The sequence below is a fragment of the Petaurus breviceps genome, unplaced genomic scaffold (assembly GCF_028583685.1).
Source record: "Petaurus breviceps papuanus isolate PSGF00001 unplaced genomic scaffold, PetGlider_PUasm1.0 90977, whole genome shotgun sequence".
Taxonomy (NCBI): domain Eukaryota; kingdom Metazoa; phylum Chordata; class Mammalia; order Diprotodontia; family Petauridae; genus Petaurus; species Petaurus breviceps.
This window is the reverse complement of record NW_027187391.1, coordinates 15,010,612-15,027,168: the sequence shown is the minus strand read 5'-3', so window position 1 is coordinate 15,027,168 and position 16,557 is coordinate 15,010,612. Positions and strand designations below refer to the sequence as shown.

Below are 16,557 nucleotides of genomic sequence, written 5' to 3'. Positions count from 1 at the left end.
TCCCATGTTCAATTTTCATGCACTATTTCTCTAAAACTTATTAACCAATCTGAAAACTGAAACACAAATTGGTCAAAGTTAGAATACTCTGTGAAAGAAATAGGTTAGTAGTTAAGATTTTCAAATATAGATGATAATTTTTTAGGAGGTAGGCTTTCAGTGATACAGGATAATCTTTCCCTGAGAAATTCATTTTTACCTGTCACATGAGTTGCTCTGGCTAAGGTCAAAATTAAGGCCCGGTTCAGTTCTTCAGACTCTGCTGAAAGCACAGTTTTGGGGTCACTAAGGAAACGAGTAAACTGTGGTTGCACTTCAGAGCTGCCAAGTGCTGTTATGAGTCTTAGAGCGGTACTCTCAACACTGAAAAGGGGAAAAGAAGAGTTATCCAGGTTATGACATTTTGGAAAAAATGTATATACAACTCTATAGTTTAATAAAGTAGGCAAAAAAATTAAACTTTAAAATTTTTCTTTGCAAGTACTGAACAAAAGGATAGTGTCCCAGTGTCAGGTTTTCTATCATTTCCCAAAATGGGAAGTTCATGCCTTGTTTCCTGATTTTGCTGACTTTAGTCAAAGCTACTAAGTCTGTAAGACATGGAAATACAAAGATCTTTTCATTTGTATACACTGTTTTGAAAATTGCATACATTTTTCTACATCTGTTTTCACTAAGGGTACAATAAAACCACATCTGGCAACTTATCTGAAACAAAAAACCTTTCTCCTTTTTCAGCCCTAAAATGGCTTGAGGTAGAAGACAAGGACTATAAAGCTTTAACCACCAGTTCAGAGGCAAAATACCTAATTGAAAGAAAAGCAACTTCTCTAGTAAATTTTTGCCCCATGTGTTATTTTTTAATTAAAAGGCAAATATTCAAAGGGTAGAGAAAAAATTTGGACTTTACAGTAGAACCAAAAGCTCTAATAAAAAATCCAGCACACAGATCTGGCCTCAGACACTTAACAACACACACACACAAACAAAAACCTAGCCATGTAACCTTGGGCAAGTTATTTAACCCCAATTGCCCTCCAAAAAAAAAAGGCAGAAAAAAAAATCCAGCACACTAGAATAAAGTACAATGGCATCTTCAAAGGCTCACCAGAGATGGAGCTGGTTTTGATTGGTTTGGGGAGCAGCAGCCAGAGTGTGAAGATGGCTCAGTAGCTGAACTCGGTAATGAGGCTGGATGTGATGCATACGGTAGCTGAACATCTCCAGGAGCGTGTGTAAAATTCCCCAAGCATGAGACTTGAAAACAGTAGGCAAGAGTTGACCTTGTGAAAGGACATAACATAAAGACATATTAAGGAAAGTAAGATTATACAAATATCTTCCAAAAAAGAAATTTTATTTATGATTTTGTTTTACTACATTACTATATAATTCTTTTTGGTTACAAGTACATATCAGCAAACTTTACTAATTTCAATTAATAAGGAGGAATATTATCTGAATTATGGAATATTTTAAAAAATGAAGCTATAGAATTTTCAGATACCCAGTAATCTAAATTAGGCTATGAAATCATTGAGATTAGTAGAGGTAATTAAGAGAGGATTATGATTTCACACAGGTGGCACAGCTGATGTATGCAGCTGGACTTAAGGGTCAGGACTTTCTAGCATATATAAATGATAGCTTTTATTACAGCAATTCAATTAAGGCAATGTGGTATGGTCCTAGAATATAAAGATAAAAAGCAACAAAGCTCCTGCCTCATAGGAGTTTTCAAAAAATATACAGTAGGAAGTGATAGGGTCAAAAGAGAGATCAAAAGATCCAGGCAGAGTGTCCCAGGAAAATCGGAGGAGAAAATAGTTACTTTCAGTTAGGATGATGAATAGTGGAAAGCTTCAGGGAGGAAGTGGCACCTAAAATGGATCAGGGAGGAAGAGAAGTATTGTTTCAACTAGTACTACCTAAAACTGAAAACTTCTTGATATTTGATTTATATTCTGAAACGGCTGAGCTGGAAAAGTTTGTTTAGTAGTGGAAATAACCTTCCTTTAAAATATTTATGGAGCAAATGGGGCGGCAAGGTGGAGTAGTGAATAGAGCACTGGCCCTGGAGTCAGGAGGACCTGAGTTCAAATCCAGCTTAAGACATTTAACTAAGACACTTAACACAGAGACTAGCTGTGTGACCTTGGGCAAGTCACTTAACCACATCTGCCCTCCAAAAAGCAAAAAACAAACAAACAAAACAACAACAACAAAAAACCCCAAAATATTTACAGAGCAGCTAGGTGGCACAGTGAATAGAGCACCAGCCCCAGAGTCAGGAGGACCTGAGTTCAAATCCAGCCTGAGACCCTTAACACTTACTAGCTGTGTGACCTTGGGCAAGTCACTTAACCCCAATTGTCCTGCCTTCCCCCTTGCAAAACAAAAACAAAAAAAAAAAGACTAAGGATGATCTGACTTAACTTCATTAACATAATACCTTCTAACCCACCAAATCTAGCTCTTTTTCTTGTTTACATCAGCATGTTACAGATGATAGAATCAGAGAACTTTAAGAGTTGCAGCAGAGCATAATGCCAATTCAGTATAACTCAACCCCCCCCCCAAATCCAAAATAAAAAAACTCTACTACAATATACCTATGAAGCAGTCATCTAGGTTATATGTGAAAACTTCTAAGAGGGGATCCGCTCCATTCCATTATCAGACAGCTCTAATTATTAGTAAGTTTTTTCTGATATTAAACTTAAATTTGTTTCTTTGCAATTTCCTCCCACTGTTGCTAGTTTTCCCCTCTGGGGTTCAAGAAAAGGTAAGTCTCGTCTTTTTTTCACAAGAAAGTGTCTTTCATCTTTAAAGACAGCTGTCTTGTTCCCCCAAAATCTTTTTCCTCAGGATAAATACCCCCAGTTCCTTCAGCAGATTCTCTTAGGAGATTTTAGAGTCAAGACAACAATTTGAAGGAAATTTTCAAAACAAAACAATTCTATTGGCCTCTAGATAATTATGACTTTTTTTTTTTACAAACACAATATTGCTAGTCATTCTTTTTTTTTTTTTTTAATATAAAGCAACTGGGGTTAAGTAACTTGCTCAAGGTTACAGGGCCAGTTATTTCTGGGTGTGGTGCTAAGTATCTGAGCCCAGATTTGATCCCCAGGTCATCCCGACACTGGGGCCGGTGCTCTTACTCGCTCAGCCACCTGGCCGCCCCACTAGTCATTTTTAACAGTATAATATTTTAATATGTAAAACATAAATATCTACCCATTAGCTTTCTATAAAAACAGACACCAAAAGAAACCATTTCCATAATTTAGTAGATGACTTATGCATGTGTTGTAGCCAAAAAAATAATCCTGTAGTTACTATGGTAAGGTGTCAACCCAAACTTAGCTAGGGTGATATTTGTAACTCATGAGACCTTTCTCATTATTAGGGTAGCTAGAAGGAATACACATACACACATACACACACATGAACTGAGGGCACGGTGATGAGTTGAATATGAAGAGATGATATCTAAAAAAATAAAATTAAGGGGTAAGAAAGGAATGTACTGGGAAAAAGAGAAAGGAAGAAGCAGAATAGGGTAAATTATTTCATATAAAAGAAGCCAGAAGTTTTTACAGTGAGGGGAAGAGGGGGGAGATAAGGTGGAGTGAGGGAACCTTCTTCTCATCATAATTGGCTCAAAGAGGAAATAACATTCAACTGGGTATAGAAATCTATCTTACCCCACAGCAAAGTAGGAGGTAAAGGAGATAAGAAAAGGTGGGATAGGGAGAGAGCAACAGAAGGGAAAAGCAGATTGGGGGAGGAGATAGTCAGAAACAAAACACTTTTGAAGAGGAACAGGGCGAAATGAGATAATAGAATAAATGGGGATACGGTAAGGAGAGGGGTTGTGAATAGGATAGAAGGAAATACTATTAGCAATAGCAACTGTAAAAAAAATTTTGAAGCAAGTTTCTCTGATGAAAGGCCTCATTTCTCAAACATAAAGAGAACTGATTCAGATTTACAAAAATAAGAGTCATGCCCTAACTGATAAAATCATCAAAAGATATGATCAGTTTTTTTTTTTAAAGCAATTGGGGTTAAGTAACTTGCTCAAGGTTACACGGCCAGTTATTTCTGGGTGTGGTGCTAAGTATCTGAGCCTGGATTTGATCCCCAGGTCATCCTGACACTGGGGCCAGTGCTCTTACTTGCTGAGCCACCTGGCTGCCCCGATATGATCAGTTTTCAGATGAAGTAATCAAAGCTATCTATAGCCATATGACAAAGTGCTCTAAATCACTATTGACTGAAGGAATGCAAATAGAAACAATTCTGAGGTACTACTTTATACCTATTAGATTGCCTAATAGAACAGAAAAGGAAAATGGCAAATATTGGAGGCGAGGTGGGAAAAATTAGATATTAATGCACTGTTGGTGGAGTTCACAACTCCACCAGAATAATTTAATCATTCTGTAAAGCAATTTGGAACTATGCCCAAAGGGCTACAAAACCATGTACACCCTTTGACCTAGTAATACCACTAAGTCAGTATCCCAAAAGAGATAAAAAACAAAGAGGAAAAGGATCTATAATGTACAAAAATATTTATAGAAGCTTTTTTCTGTGGTAGTAAAGAATCGGAAATCGAAGAGATGCCTGTTAATTGAGGAACAGCTGAACAAGTTGTGGTATATGATTATAATAGAATACTATTGCACTGTAAGAAAAGATGAGTAGGATGATTTCTGAAAAATCTGGACTTACACGAACTGATCAAAATGAAGTGAACAGGGGGCGGCCAGGTAGCACAGCGAGTAAGAGCACCGGCCCCAGAGTCGGGATGACCTGGGATCGAAGCCGGGCTCAGATACTCAGCACCCCACCCAGATATAACTAGCCGTGTAACCATGAGCAAGTTACTTAACCCGATTGCTTTAAAAAAAAAAATGAAGTGAACAGAACCAGAAGAACATTGTCATACTAACAGCAATGTTGTATGATGATCAACTGTGAACAACTTAAGTTACTCTCAGCAATACAGTGATCTAAGACAATTCTAAAGGACCCATGATGAAAAATGCTATCCTTTCCCTCTCCTCCCCCCATGGTGCCATGCAGTCAGGATATAGGTTCTACAAATACCTTCACATTAAACATTAGTCAGGTTGTAAAGAATTATAACCAGTGGAGTGAACAATGAGAAAGAAGGAACGAAACAAAACACGAGAGAAAAAAGTAGTTTGCTTCAATCTGCATTTAGACTCTGTAGTGCTTTCTCTGGATGTGGATATCCCTTTCCATCATGAGTCTTTTGGAGTTGTCCTCTAACCTTGCATTGCTGAGAGGAGCCCAGTCTATCAAAATTAGTCGTCACAGATACGATGTGTCTGTAATTGTGTATAAAGTTCTCCTGGTTCTTCTATCCTCACTCAGCATCAGTTTAATTAAGTCTCTCCAGTTTATTATGAAGTCTTCGTGCTCCTCATTTCTTATAGCACAACAGTATTCCACTGCATTCATATACCACAACTTGTTTAGCTATTCTCCAACAGATGAACATCCCCCTGATTTCCAATTCTTTGCCATCACAAAAAGAGCTGCTATAATTTTTGTACATATGGGACTTTTTCCCATTTCTATGATCTCTTTGGGATACAGCCCTAGAAGTGGTATCATTGGGTCAAAGGGTAGTCACTTTTATATAGCCCTTTAGGGTTCCAGATTGCTCTCCAGAATGGCTGAATCAGTTCACAACTCCTCCAACAACACATCAGTGTTCCAATTTTTCCACATCCTCTCCAACATTTATCACTTTCCTGTATTGTCATCTTAGCCAATCTGACCAGTGAGTTGTGGTACTTCAGAGTTGTTTTTATTTGTATTTCTCTAATCAATAGTGATTTAGAGCATTTTTTCATATGCTTATATCTTTAATTTCTTCCTCTGAAAACTGCCTGTTCATCTCTCTTGACCATTTATCAATTTGGGAATGGCTTGTATTCTTATAAATTTGACTCAATTCTCTGTATATTTTAGAAATGAAGCTTTTATCAGAGACACCGGTTGTAAAAATTCTTTTTCCCAATTTTCTACTTCCCTCCTAATCCTGGTTACATTGGCTTTATTTGTACAAAAACTTTTCAATTTAATGTAATCAAAATTATCCATTTTGCATTTAGTAACACTCTCTATCTTTGTTTGGTCACAAATTCTTCCCTTCTCCATAAATCTGACAAGTAAACTATTCCTTGCTCTCCTAGATTGCTTCAGCCTTTCCATCTAGATCATGTACCCATTTAGACTGGTATATGGTATAGAAAAATGCTATCCACCTCCAGAGAAAGAACTGATGGTATCTGAGTGCAGATTGAAGCATACTATTTTTCACTTTCTTTTTTTGTTTTTTTTTTCTTTGGGGGGGGGATGGAAGGGGGTGGCCTGTGCTTTACAACATGATATATATATATATATGTTTTGCAATATATATGATTGTACGTGTATAACCCATGTTATATACTGTATATGTAAAACAATATATGAGATTGTATATGTATAACCCATATCATATTGTCTCACACTTTGGGGAGCAGTTAGGAGACAACTGGAACTTAAAATAAAAAAAAAAAGAATGTTAAAAATTCCTTTTACATGTAATTGGAAATAATAAAATATTTTAAGGAAAGAGAAAATTTGCTCTTACTAATAAATCCTTTAATGCCCAAGGACTCTATTTCCATATAAACCAGTAAACGACTGTAGGTTTCCACTAGGGCTGGGGCCAATGCCACGCTGGATTTTGCATGTGCCAGTTTTATTACCCTGGTAGCAATACTGTGAATTAAGCTGTGGTAAAGGGAAGAGAGGAAAAAAATAAAGTTTCAATTTGTACATCATCATTCAGCTGATAAGTTGCAGAGGTAGGATTTGAAACCATGTCTTTGCCTCTAACTCTGGCACTCTTTTCCTACTCTGGCACTGTTATCCTACTTTCAAAACAAAAATCTGAATCAATTCCTTAAGCTATTGTTTAGCAGTATTTAAGTGAGCTAAATTGCTCATATTCAGCAATCACATAAGTATAATCTTGACACTAAATAGTTTTCAATCTAATAATAATTAATTGTTTACTAAATGCTTACCACATGTCAGGAATTGTGCTTCAACTCACTCAAGGAATCATTAAATTTGGTGATTTTCTGTTGTTAATCTCTAGAAGACATTGCTTATAAATTCTGAGAATCCAATTCCATAGCATGCATTAAATGTCTGCTCTAATCAAAGTATTATGCTAATTGCTGATACAAAGAAGAAATAAAGTTCCTGTCTTTAAAGGACTTATAAATAAGAAGCAGAGGAAAGGACTCAGATCATGTACACAAATAAATGTAAGTTAGACTGTAATAAATACCTAAGGGAGGTAATAAGGTAGGCTTGCTTTGTGTGTGTAGGAAGAAACAAAATAGGCAACATGAAGAAGTTAATATTTTAGCTGAGATTTGAAAAAAGGGAAGAATTTCAACAGGTAAAGATGTAGAAGAGTCTATTTCAGGCATGGAAGATACTGTATGTAAACACATGTTGTGACCATTGGAAAGTAGGATAAGCTTGGGGAATAGCTTGTAGTAGTTTGGAATGCAGGGTAGTGTGAAAAAAGCTAAAAATAAAATGAAGCCGTGTGTGTGTGTGTGTGTGTGTGTGTGTGCGCGCGAGACAGAGAGAAAGAGAGAGAGAGAGCGTATACAGTGTGAGCACACACATATAAAATGCACCAAGACAAAAATTTTAAAAAACAAACAGAAAACCTATATCAACTGAAAATAACAATGGACCCAAAAGAAATGAAAGAACATACCTCATTTTGGCATGCACTGTAAGGGAATCCAAAAGGTTCATTGGCAAGGGGGTGATAGATCCTGAGGCCATGCAATTAATTCCAGGGAGAGAGATTCTCATGTTTCCATTGCCATAAATAGTCTCTACTAGAACTCCCATAGGTAAGGTGAAACATTCTGAATTTGTAGAGTATGCATTACACAACAAGGCAATCTTATAGTCATTCATCTGCAAATTTTTATTTCGAAGACTTTGCTGCAAGAACCTATGAATATTAAGTTAAATTAAATATAAAAATAAATGTAATATACCACAAATTATAACTGCAATATAATTTAAATTTTTTTTTCAATTTTCAATCTTTCAATTTTAATCTCTGAACAAAGAGATAAAACCTTAGGTTCTGAAGGTGCTATATTTACCTGTCCTAAAATACACAATGACAATACACACATAAATGATTCTAGGTAGCTTCTAACCAGAATCTCTGTATATTATTACACAATTCCTCAAGAATCTCAAAAAATAGGACAATGGGAATTCAGTCTTGAAATAATACAGAATAGGGGGGTGGCTAGGTGGCACAATGAATGGAGCACTGGCCCTAGAGTCAGGAGGACCTGAGTTCAAATCCAGCCTCAGACACTTTAATACAAAAAACTAGCCTTGTGACCTTGGGCAAGTCGCTTAACCCCAATTGCCCTCCAAAAAGAAAAAGCCAAAAAAAAAAAAAAAAGAAGAAATAATACAGAATATAATGCTATTTCTGAACATATAAAGAATATACTCCATATACATAATCACGTTTTTTAAAAGATATTTTATCAGTAGCAGGAGCATAATGGCTAAATTAATCAATCGAGGAGTTTATGCATAGTATGTAAAGACTAGTATTGGAAAGGAATAATTTGCAAATTGATGAATTATAAGTCAATTTATTATTTATAATCTTAAATAACACACTATACCTTAACTATAGATATCATTACAAGAAAATATTACCTATGCCTTGTTATTAAAAGGAAGTATGTATGAAATTATGAAGTATCTTCACTCTTTGTGAATACTAATAACTTTAATGAGGCTTTAATGAGGCTATAAATGATTACTTTTGAAGATACAAGCATTGTCATTCTAATTAAGGTTGTTAGTTCTCTCTTATAGACATTAGCCAGTCTTTCAACTTTAGCTATAATACACATATTAATTACTACATAAATAGCATCAGTTTCAACACTAGCTCCCAAATTCCACTAATTTCTATATTAATTTAAAAATCAACAAAAATATGAAGCTACTGACTTACTCATGGTGAAGTTTTAAGGAGTGTGGTATAGGAATTTGTAGTTTGGAGTTGTCATTTTGGGCTTTTCTGTTTAGATGTATCCAAATACATGTCATTGCAAAGGCATGGGTTGACTGAGGTTTGTTAATATCCGGCACAGGAATACACTAAGAAAGAACATATTTGTATGGCATCACAAAAATAAAGGAGCAATATGTTTTAGGTATTCTTATAAATGAGAATCATAGATCTAGAGCTAGGACCGAGAAATATTCCAATCCAATTCCCTTGTTTTTCATATAAGGAAACTGAGGTGTGGAGAGCTTACATGACACATTAAGGTCAGAGATGGAACCCATTTTTGAGTGTTCCCTTCTAAGACACAAACCCTAAATCCACTTAACAAGAAGCATTTATTAAGCACCTATTATGTATAGATTATACACAATTATATATAGCATGTGCTATTCTGGGGGTAAAAAAACAACAAAATAGATGTCTTGAAGGAGTTTTCATTCTCTGAAGAGGGAGAAAAAAGGCACACAAATAATGAATTGTCACTTGAAAAGGGAGAGAATATTGAAAATAACCAAAAAGCATTCCTCAAATAAATGAATGGTTAAAATACATGAATAGTTCTCAAAAAGATGAACAGCAAACTGACAACCTTATGAAAAAATGCTTCAAATCATTAATAAGAGATGTGCAAATCAAAATAACCCTGAAGTTCCACTTCACAACTTGCAAACTGGCAAAAATGATAAAAGATGAGAACAGTCAATGTTAGAGGGGATATATGGAGTTCATAAATACACTTTGTGGAGTTGCAAACTGATTCAAACATTCTGTAAAACAATGTGTAATTATATGAAAAATTATTGAATTATTCATACCCTTTGACCCAGAGTTTCCACTGTTTGGCATATACCTTAAAACAATTTGGAATTATAGGAAAAGTTATTAATTATATAAAAAGTTATTAAATTTTTTAATTCCCCTTTGACCTGGAGAAGCCATTATCATATTTGCTTCCCTACAGTCAGAAAAATAAAAAGTCCTCTCTGTGTATGTGTATGTGTGTCTATCTCAAAAAAAAATTCATAGCAGCATTTTTAATTATAGAAAAAAACAAAGTGTATACCCAATTAATTGAAGAACTGTTGAACAATCATAGAATATTCTTAAATATAATAACAGAATATTATCATGTGTTTAGTCATTCTTCAACCAGTGGGTTCACTTTGTTTCCAGTTTTTCCTATCATGCCAAAAGAAAATAACATGAAGAATCCAGAGAAAAATGGCAATTCTTGCTTGAAGTGATGGTAGGTGAAGTGAGTAACATGTTACACTGCAGACCATCCCCCTTTCTTCTTGCATACTATCTCCTCTCTAAGCTTTCCTTACAATAACTCCCTTGGTTATGGTATCTGAGCACTCCCAGTTTATTATTCATATTCTGTCCCCTAACTGTGAGTGTTCTCTGGTCTCTTCTTTATCTATATTCTCTTAGTGACTTCATCAATTTTTGTGGATTCGTTATCATTTCTACAAAGGTGACTTTAAATCTACTCATCCAACTCTAGCTCTCCTGAGCTCTTCCCACAGCAAATATTTACTGAACATTTTAAATTGTATGTTCCATAAGTATCTACACATTTAGATTCCCTTCACCTCACTTACAAAGTACCACCCTAATTACTTATGGACTGGACTACTGCAAGAATCTAAAGTCTCTCTCTATTACACAGCTGCCAAATTGATATTCCTAAAGCTTAGAGATCCTACCATGTCACTCCCCGATTCAATAAACTTCAGTGGTTTCCTATTTCCTTTAGGGACAGTGCGGTGCAAGAATGAATAAAATTATGACTTTTTTTTGAGGGGCAAGACAGGGTAATGAGGGTTGTGACTTGCCCAAGGTCACAAGTGTTAAGTGTCTGAGTTCACATTTGAACTTAGGTCCTCCTGACTCCAGGCCTGGTGCTCTATTCACTGCACTACCTAGCTGCCCCTAAAATGACAGACTTGAAGACAGTTCAAATCTGCCTCAAATACTTTACTAGCTATGTAACCTTGGGCAATTCAGTATCCTTCTCTGCTTAGCATTTAAGGCCTTTTACAACCTGGCTCCTACCTACTATTCCAGGGACATTATACATTATTCTCCTTTGTGCAAACTACAGTTCATTCAACCAAGCTGCCTCCTAGCTATCCCTCACAAATGACATTCCATCTTCTATCTCTGTGCGTTTATATAAGTTGTCTACCATGCCTGGAAGGCACTCTCCTCCTCACTTCTGTCTATCTTCCTTTAAGATATTTCTTGAGACCTTTCCTGATTCCCCCCAGCCACTAGTGCCTGCCCCACCCATACCCCTGAAATTATACTGTATTTACTGATACTTGTATATGATTCCTCCCCTCCAAAATGTAGTCTTTGAGGGCAGGATTGTTACATTTTTGTCTTTGCAAGCCTAAACACAAAGTACTTAATAAATGCTTGCTTGCTTGATATATAAGGAAATGACTTTGATGACTAAAACAACAAAGAAGCATCAATAAATTTTTTTAAAGGAACTATGAGAATTAGAAGATAAAGTTTATGTCAAAAGATATAATTAGTGAAATCTGCTCTGGACTAGGTATTATAAGTCCCAGATTCTAGTACTCCCTAACATTAGCCAGTTACATAACCTTGGGCAAGTTACGACTTTATGTTTTAGTTTTCTTACCTGTAAAAGAGTCTTTAGTTCATCCCTCCATTTTACAGTTAAGAAAACTAAAGTCCATAGTTACATAACTAGTCATAATTAGGACCAGAACCTAGGTCTTTTGACTTTCAGTCTGTGTTCTTTCCATTACTTCAATAATACAACCTCCCTTATACTGAACCTTTAATATAAATCCAATTATGCTGTTTTCCACTGAATGGTCAAACTTACCTCTTTTTCTGGATAAAGAAGATCAAAAAGCTTCATAACAGGAAGAAAATCAGCTAATGCATTTTTCTGAATACTTCCAGAAATGAACTGTAGCAGTACCCACATTAGATGGTCTCTGCCTTTAATTAGACCTCGCCCTGCTAACTGTAAAAGACATTTGAAAGCAAAGATTATTAGTTCTCAGTTCATCAACACTGATGGGAGTTACCAATACAAAACAGAAGAATTTCAACTGCAGAATCTGTGGAATGTAATTTCTACTCTGAGAAAGCTCATGATCTAACTTTAGTATTTGCAAAGTATTTTAATTCTTCAAAGGTCCGTGATTTCAGTGGTTTAGTGATTCATTCCAATGACACAGATTATCATTTCTGTGTCTTAAATGCCTGGCTCCTATGCTATGGCTCAAAAAACCGATGGTCTCTTGGCAGCCAACTTTCTGGTGATGGAACTTTACAAAAATCTACTCTAACAGTCACTTCTGCTGGATAGCATGCATTTCATAATAAAAATTATAGGTGTAACAATGTTGAAGTTTGTTTTATTATTGAACTTTCTATCATCTGAGAGAAGTTTAACCCACCTTATCAGGTAACAAAAATGGTTAAATAATCTGCCAAAGATCATGACAGAGTTAAAATTTAGTTTTAGGATTTCTATTTGTCAACACTAAAACCATATCATTAAGTTATGCTCTTTGAAATTACAACAGGTTGTTGTTTTTTTTAAACTACAAACTAAAATCAATAGTCCCTACTGAAAGAGGTCTAATACATACCTTTTGATGAAGAGATAAAACCATATGAGGAAAACTTGCAAACTGGAAAAGTACAAAAAAAATGAGCTGGCTTGAGAGGTGCTGCCACAGAAGTTGACTGGTTCCCCCATCATCAAATTTCTCCTCAGTCTCTGAACGTTCCATGGCATAAACCACCAGATCCACCAATTGGTCCTCCAGCACTGGGCAGCGCTGTTTGTGCTGTAGGACAGAGATTAGATACAGTATTCCAAAAGCCTCTTGGTTAGCTTTAGAAGTAATCAGGTAACAGACAATATTAAACAAGAGGCTGGGAAGCATGAAATGAAATCTGAACTTAAGAAGTTAAAAGTTAGGCTGGTCTATTAAAGCTGCACCATGTTATGTCACAGCAAACAACTTCTATTCAATAAAAAGCTCTACAACCCTTCCACCAGACCTCCCACAGCATTTCTGATTTAAACCCAAGTGAAAGACTTATTTTAACTTGATAATTGCTTTTGTTCAAAACGGAAACTCTTGGTTATTCAGAAGAATCAGAATTCATATAAAAATCTAGCATTTCAAGGCTTTTGGATGATTCATGATAGGTTAGTAAAGCATAGTGCGAGCCACTTGCCTTAAAAGTTAAAAGGCTTTTTATTTTCTATTTAAATCTTTAAATACACTGGTTCAATTAGAAAGAGGCTAAATCTTTTTGTACAAATTACTTAATTTTATTGAACAAAGACATTTTCTATATATCGAATTAGCCATACCTCTGCCCCCACCCAAAAAAAAAACTTGTGCAAAAATTTGGTCAGAAAATTGCTAAATGTATGTTTTTCTCTTACAACCCAAACATAATGCAGCTTTAATTGTAAAACAAAGCAAAAAACTATTTTTAAAAAAGAAAAGAACTGAGCTTAAAAACTAAAAATGAAAATGCAATTTCCCTTTCTAGAGGCAAAAAGATTTGTGCTTTGTTTTTTCAAATTGTTTTTTGAAAACATACTTATTTAAAAAAATACACCCACGCATCCACAAAATTTGTTTTAGTCATTCTTGCATTTTCTTAACAAACAAGTTATATGTCTTAGTAGCCAGGCAGTAGACGACAGCCTTTTTTAGTAAATAGAATTGTTAAAGGAGAGATGCTTTTTTCCTATTCTTTAAAGATGCTATAATTTGCCTTTTGCCATGAAAAAGGGATATGATTTCTTTGATTAAGGAGAAAAGTACAAAAATGGGGACAAATTTGAGTAATATACAATGAACAGCATATCCTCTTTTGCATGCTTTTTGCCAGCTCAAACTTGTAAAGCTACAAATCTAGCTGCACTTTCTTAAGGCATGCAAAAACAGAACAATTAACCAAAACTGTAAGCATCAACTGCTGTTCCATGTTCTCTCCAAAAACACAATGCCATGATCACAGTTCAACCACATTACAGGTTTACAAATAGCAATATTAACACCACCAATTGAAAATACAGTACTTTTTCCTCCAAAACTAATCATTATGAAGCAGAGCAAAGTGCAACAGACAACACTACAGACTATTTTGTAATTCAGCATGCAAAACTACTGTGTACAGGGCTTGAAATTCACTAGTTCTGCTAACCACCAACAACCCAAGAAGAGCATCAAGACAACACAAATTTAGAGTGAAGTCATTCCAAGTATAAAAGTCAGAAAATTTTGTGAAAAGAAGTGAAGCCAGGATTTCCAGTAGGAATTTATCACTAGTAATTAGTATTTTCTTAAGGAGCAGAAACTGACCAATTGGTAATCTATTCCTCCCTCCCCAATGATGGTTCCCCCCATCAACTCATTTCAATCAACAAAGAACAAACTAAATGAAATCTATTTTGAAAATCTGGGTCAAATTTAGAGCTTCCCTTTAAATATCTATGATCTGTTAAAAAAAAAATCAGGATAATACTTACCTACCTATTTCTCAGAAGGGTTGTGGTGGTAAAATAGTTAAGGTCAGTAGAATGATTTAAAGAGGAAAGCCAAAATGTTCATTATTACTGTGAATATTAGGATCCTAACAAAGTGAAAAATAGTAGGAAATTCAAAGGGAAAGCCAACATGGTTTTCCAACTAGTGAAATCTAGAACAAAATGAGCCAATACCCAAAGACTTTCTGCAATGAGGTCAAAGTGCTTTTGATTTTCTAAGAACTTAATACCATAATGCTTTACAGAAGAATATTCACTAATATTAACTCTAAATATACCAATTACTATTGGTCCAGACTGCAAATGTTTCTAAAAGTTTAAGTATGTTGGTTTTGTTATTCTATAAAACCTCAACATACAGAGAGCAAACTATATAGTACATGTATTAAGCAAGAGACGATGAATCAAGTACTGAATTTTATATCTGTCTCTAATCACCGTATAAAAGTAATATAACACTACTTAGGCATCAAATTTCACTATAAAATATTAATATTTAATATCCTGCTATACTGCAGAGAATCTTGAGATGTATGAGAAATTACTACTTAATAAAGCATTTGGAAATCTTCAAATTTATGTTACTTATCGCTAGGCTAAAGACAAGCTCTAAAAGATTCACTAAAAAGAGACATTTTACTTTTTATTTAATTTCTGATGCTTGTTATTTCTAAACTTCTGAAAGTCTTAGTAATATTTAAGTTTTAAAATATTTACTTAAGTGAAACATTTAAGTGTCTACTATGTGCAAAGCACTCTACAAGGTACTAGAAAACATGGAGATGCTATGCCATCAAGGAACTTAAATCATCTTCATTGAAAGCTAGATTTTAGTAAAGTACATACTTAAATATTTTAACATTTTTTTATACTTAAATGGACTAGTATTTTAATTTAGAGTTTAACATTTTAACTTCTACTTAAATTTCAGGATTGCTTAGAAAATCAGGTCATAAAAGATTAACAGAAACATACAGTCGCATATTTCATCACTCACTGAAATAACTAATTATATGAAGTCTGCCATTGGCTTACAAGAGTAGCCTTTCTTCTATGTTAAGATGTGGTACCTGACAATTTTCATATTACAATAATCCTGTCAATGTTTTTATTATGACATAAAAAAAAAAAGCAAAAAAATCTTTCACTTTGGGAAATGGGTCATCTTGAAAAATCCCAAGATTCATTTTGATGCTAGGAAATAATTCAACATTCTAGCCACATAGCAAAAGTAAAAGCCCTTTCTCCACCATATTTCCCATATTTTATTCTCTCATCAGGAAAAGAACCAGTCTAATGAGTTATGAGGCATAATAAAAAGGTGCTTCCCTGGATGCTATTCATGACTGTATTGCAGGGAGTAGTTATGGACTGTCTACTAACCATTAGAAAATGCTATAATAAATTCAAGTACTGTGGTGTGGTAGAAAATGACTGGGAATCAGAAGACCTGGGTTTGAGGAGACTGTTCTCTTCTATTTACTAGTTCTATAACCATGGGGAAATCACTTAGTCTCACCAAGTCTCAATTTCCTGATCAATAATAGAGATATTTACATTAACTATCTCAGTGTTGTGAAGAAAGCACTTTGCAAGTCACAAATCATATAATTCTGAACTACTTTTATTAAAACTTCTAATAACAAAAATGCATCTGGTTTATGCAAGTCTATTTAATATATATTATCCTTTAACCTATATAAGTCCTGACCTCCAACATGATGCTATTAGCTGGAGTCTATACTACTGATCTTCAGGGTATTGTGAGAACATTTTATTTTTAAAAAATTAGTCTAATTCCTACTGGAAAATG

At 34.8% G+C, this 16,557-nt stretch overlaps 1 protein-coding gene across 2 annotated transcripts in view; it reads right to left on the bottom strand.

The window, feature by feature from the left end:
- MED23 (mediator complex subunit 23) overlaps nt 1-16,557 on the bottom strand; it is a 58,295-nt gene that overhangs the window by 21,948 nt on the left and 19,790 nt on the right. For both annotated transcript variants that reach the window (XM_069077382.1, XM_069077383.1), the window contains 7 exons: nt 12,820-13,020; nt 12,042-12,185; nt 9,119-9,264; nt 7,832-8,077; nt 6,680-6,822; nt 1,109-1,283; nt 200-363 (listed from right to left, as the gene is read on the bottom strand). In XM_069077382.1, the coding sequence (XP_068933483.1) occupies nt 200-363; nt 1,109-1,283; nt 6,680-6,822; nt 7,832-8,077; nt 9,119-9,264; nt 12,042-12,185; nt 12,820-13,020 (1,219 nt within the window). The remainder of the gene's footprint in view (nt 1-199; nt 364-1,108; nt 1,284-6,679; nt 6,823-7,831; nt 8,078-9,118; nt 9,265-12,041; nt 12,186-12,819; nt 13,021-16,557) is intronic.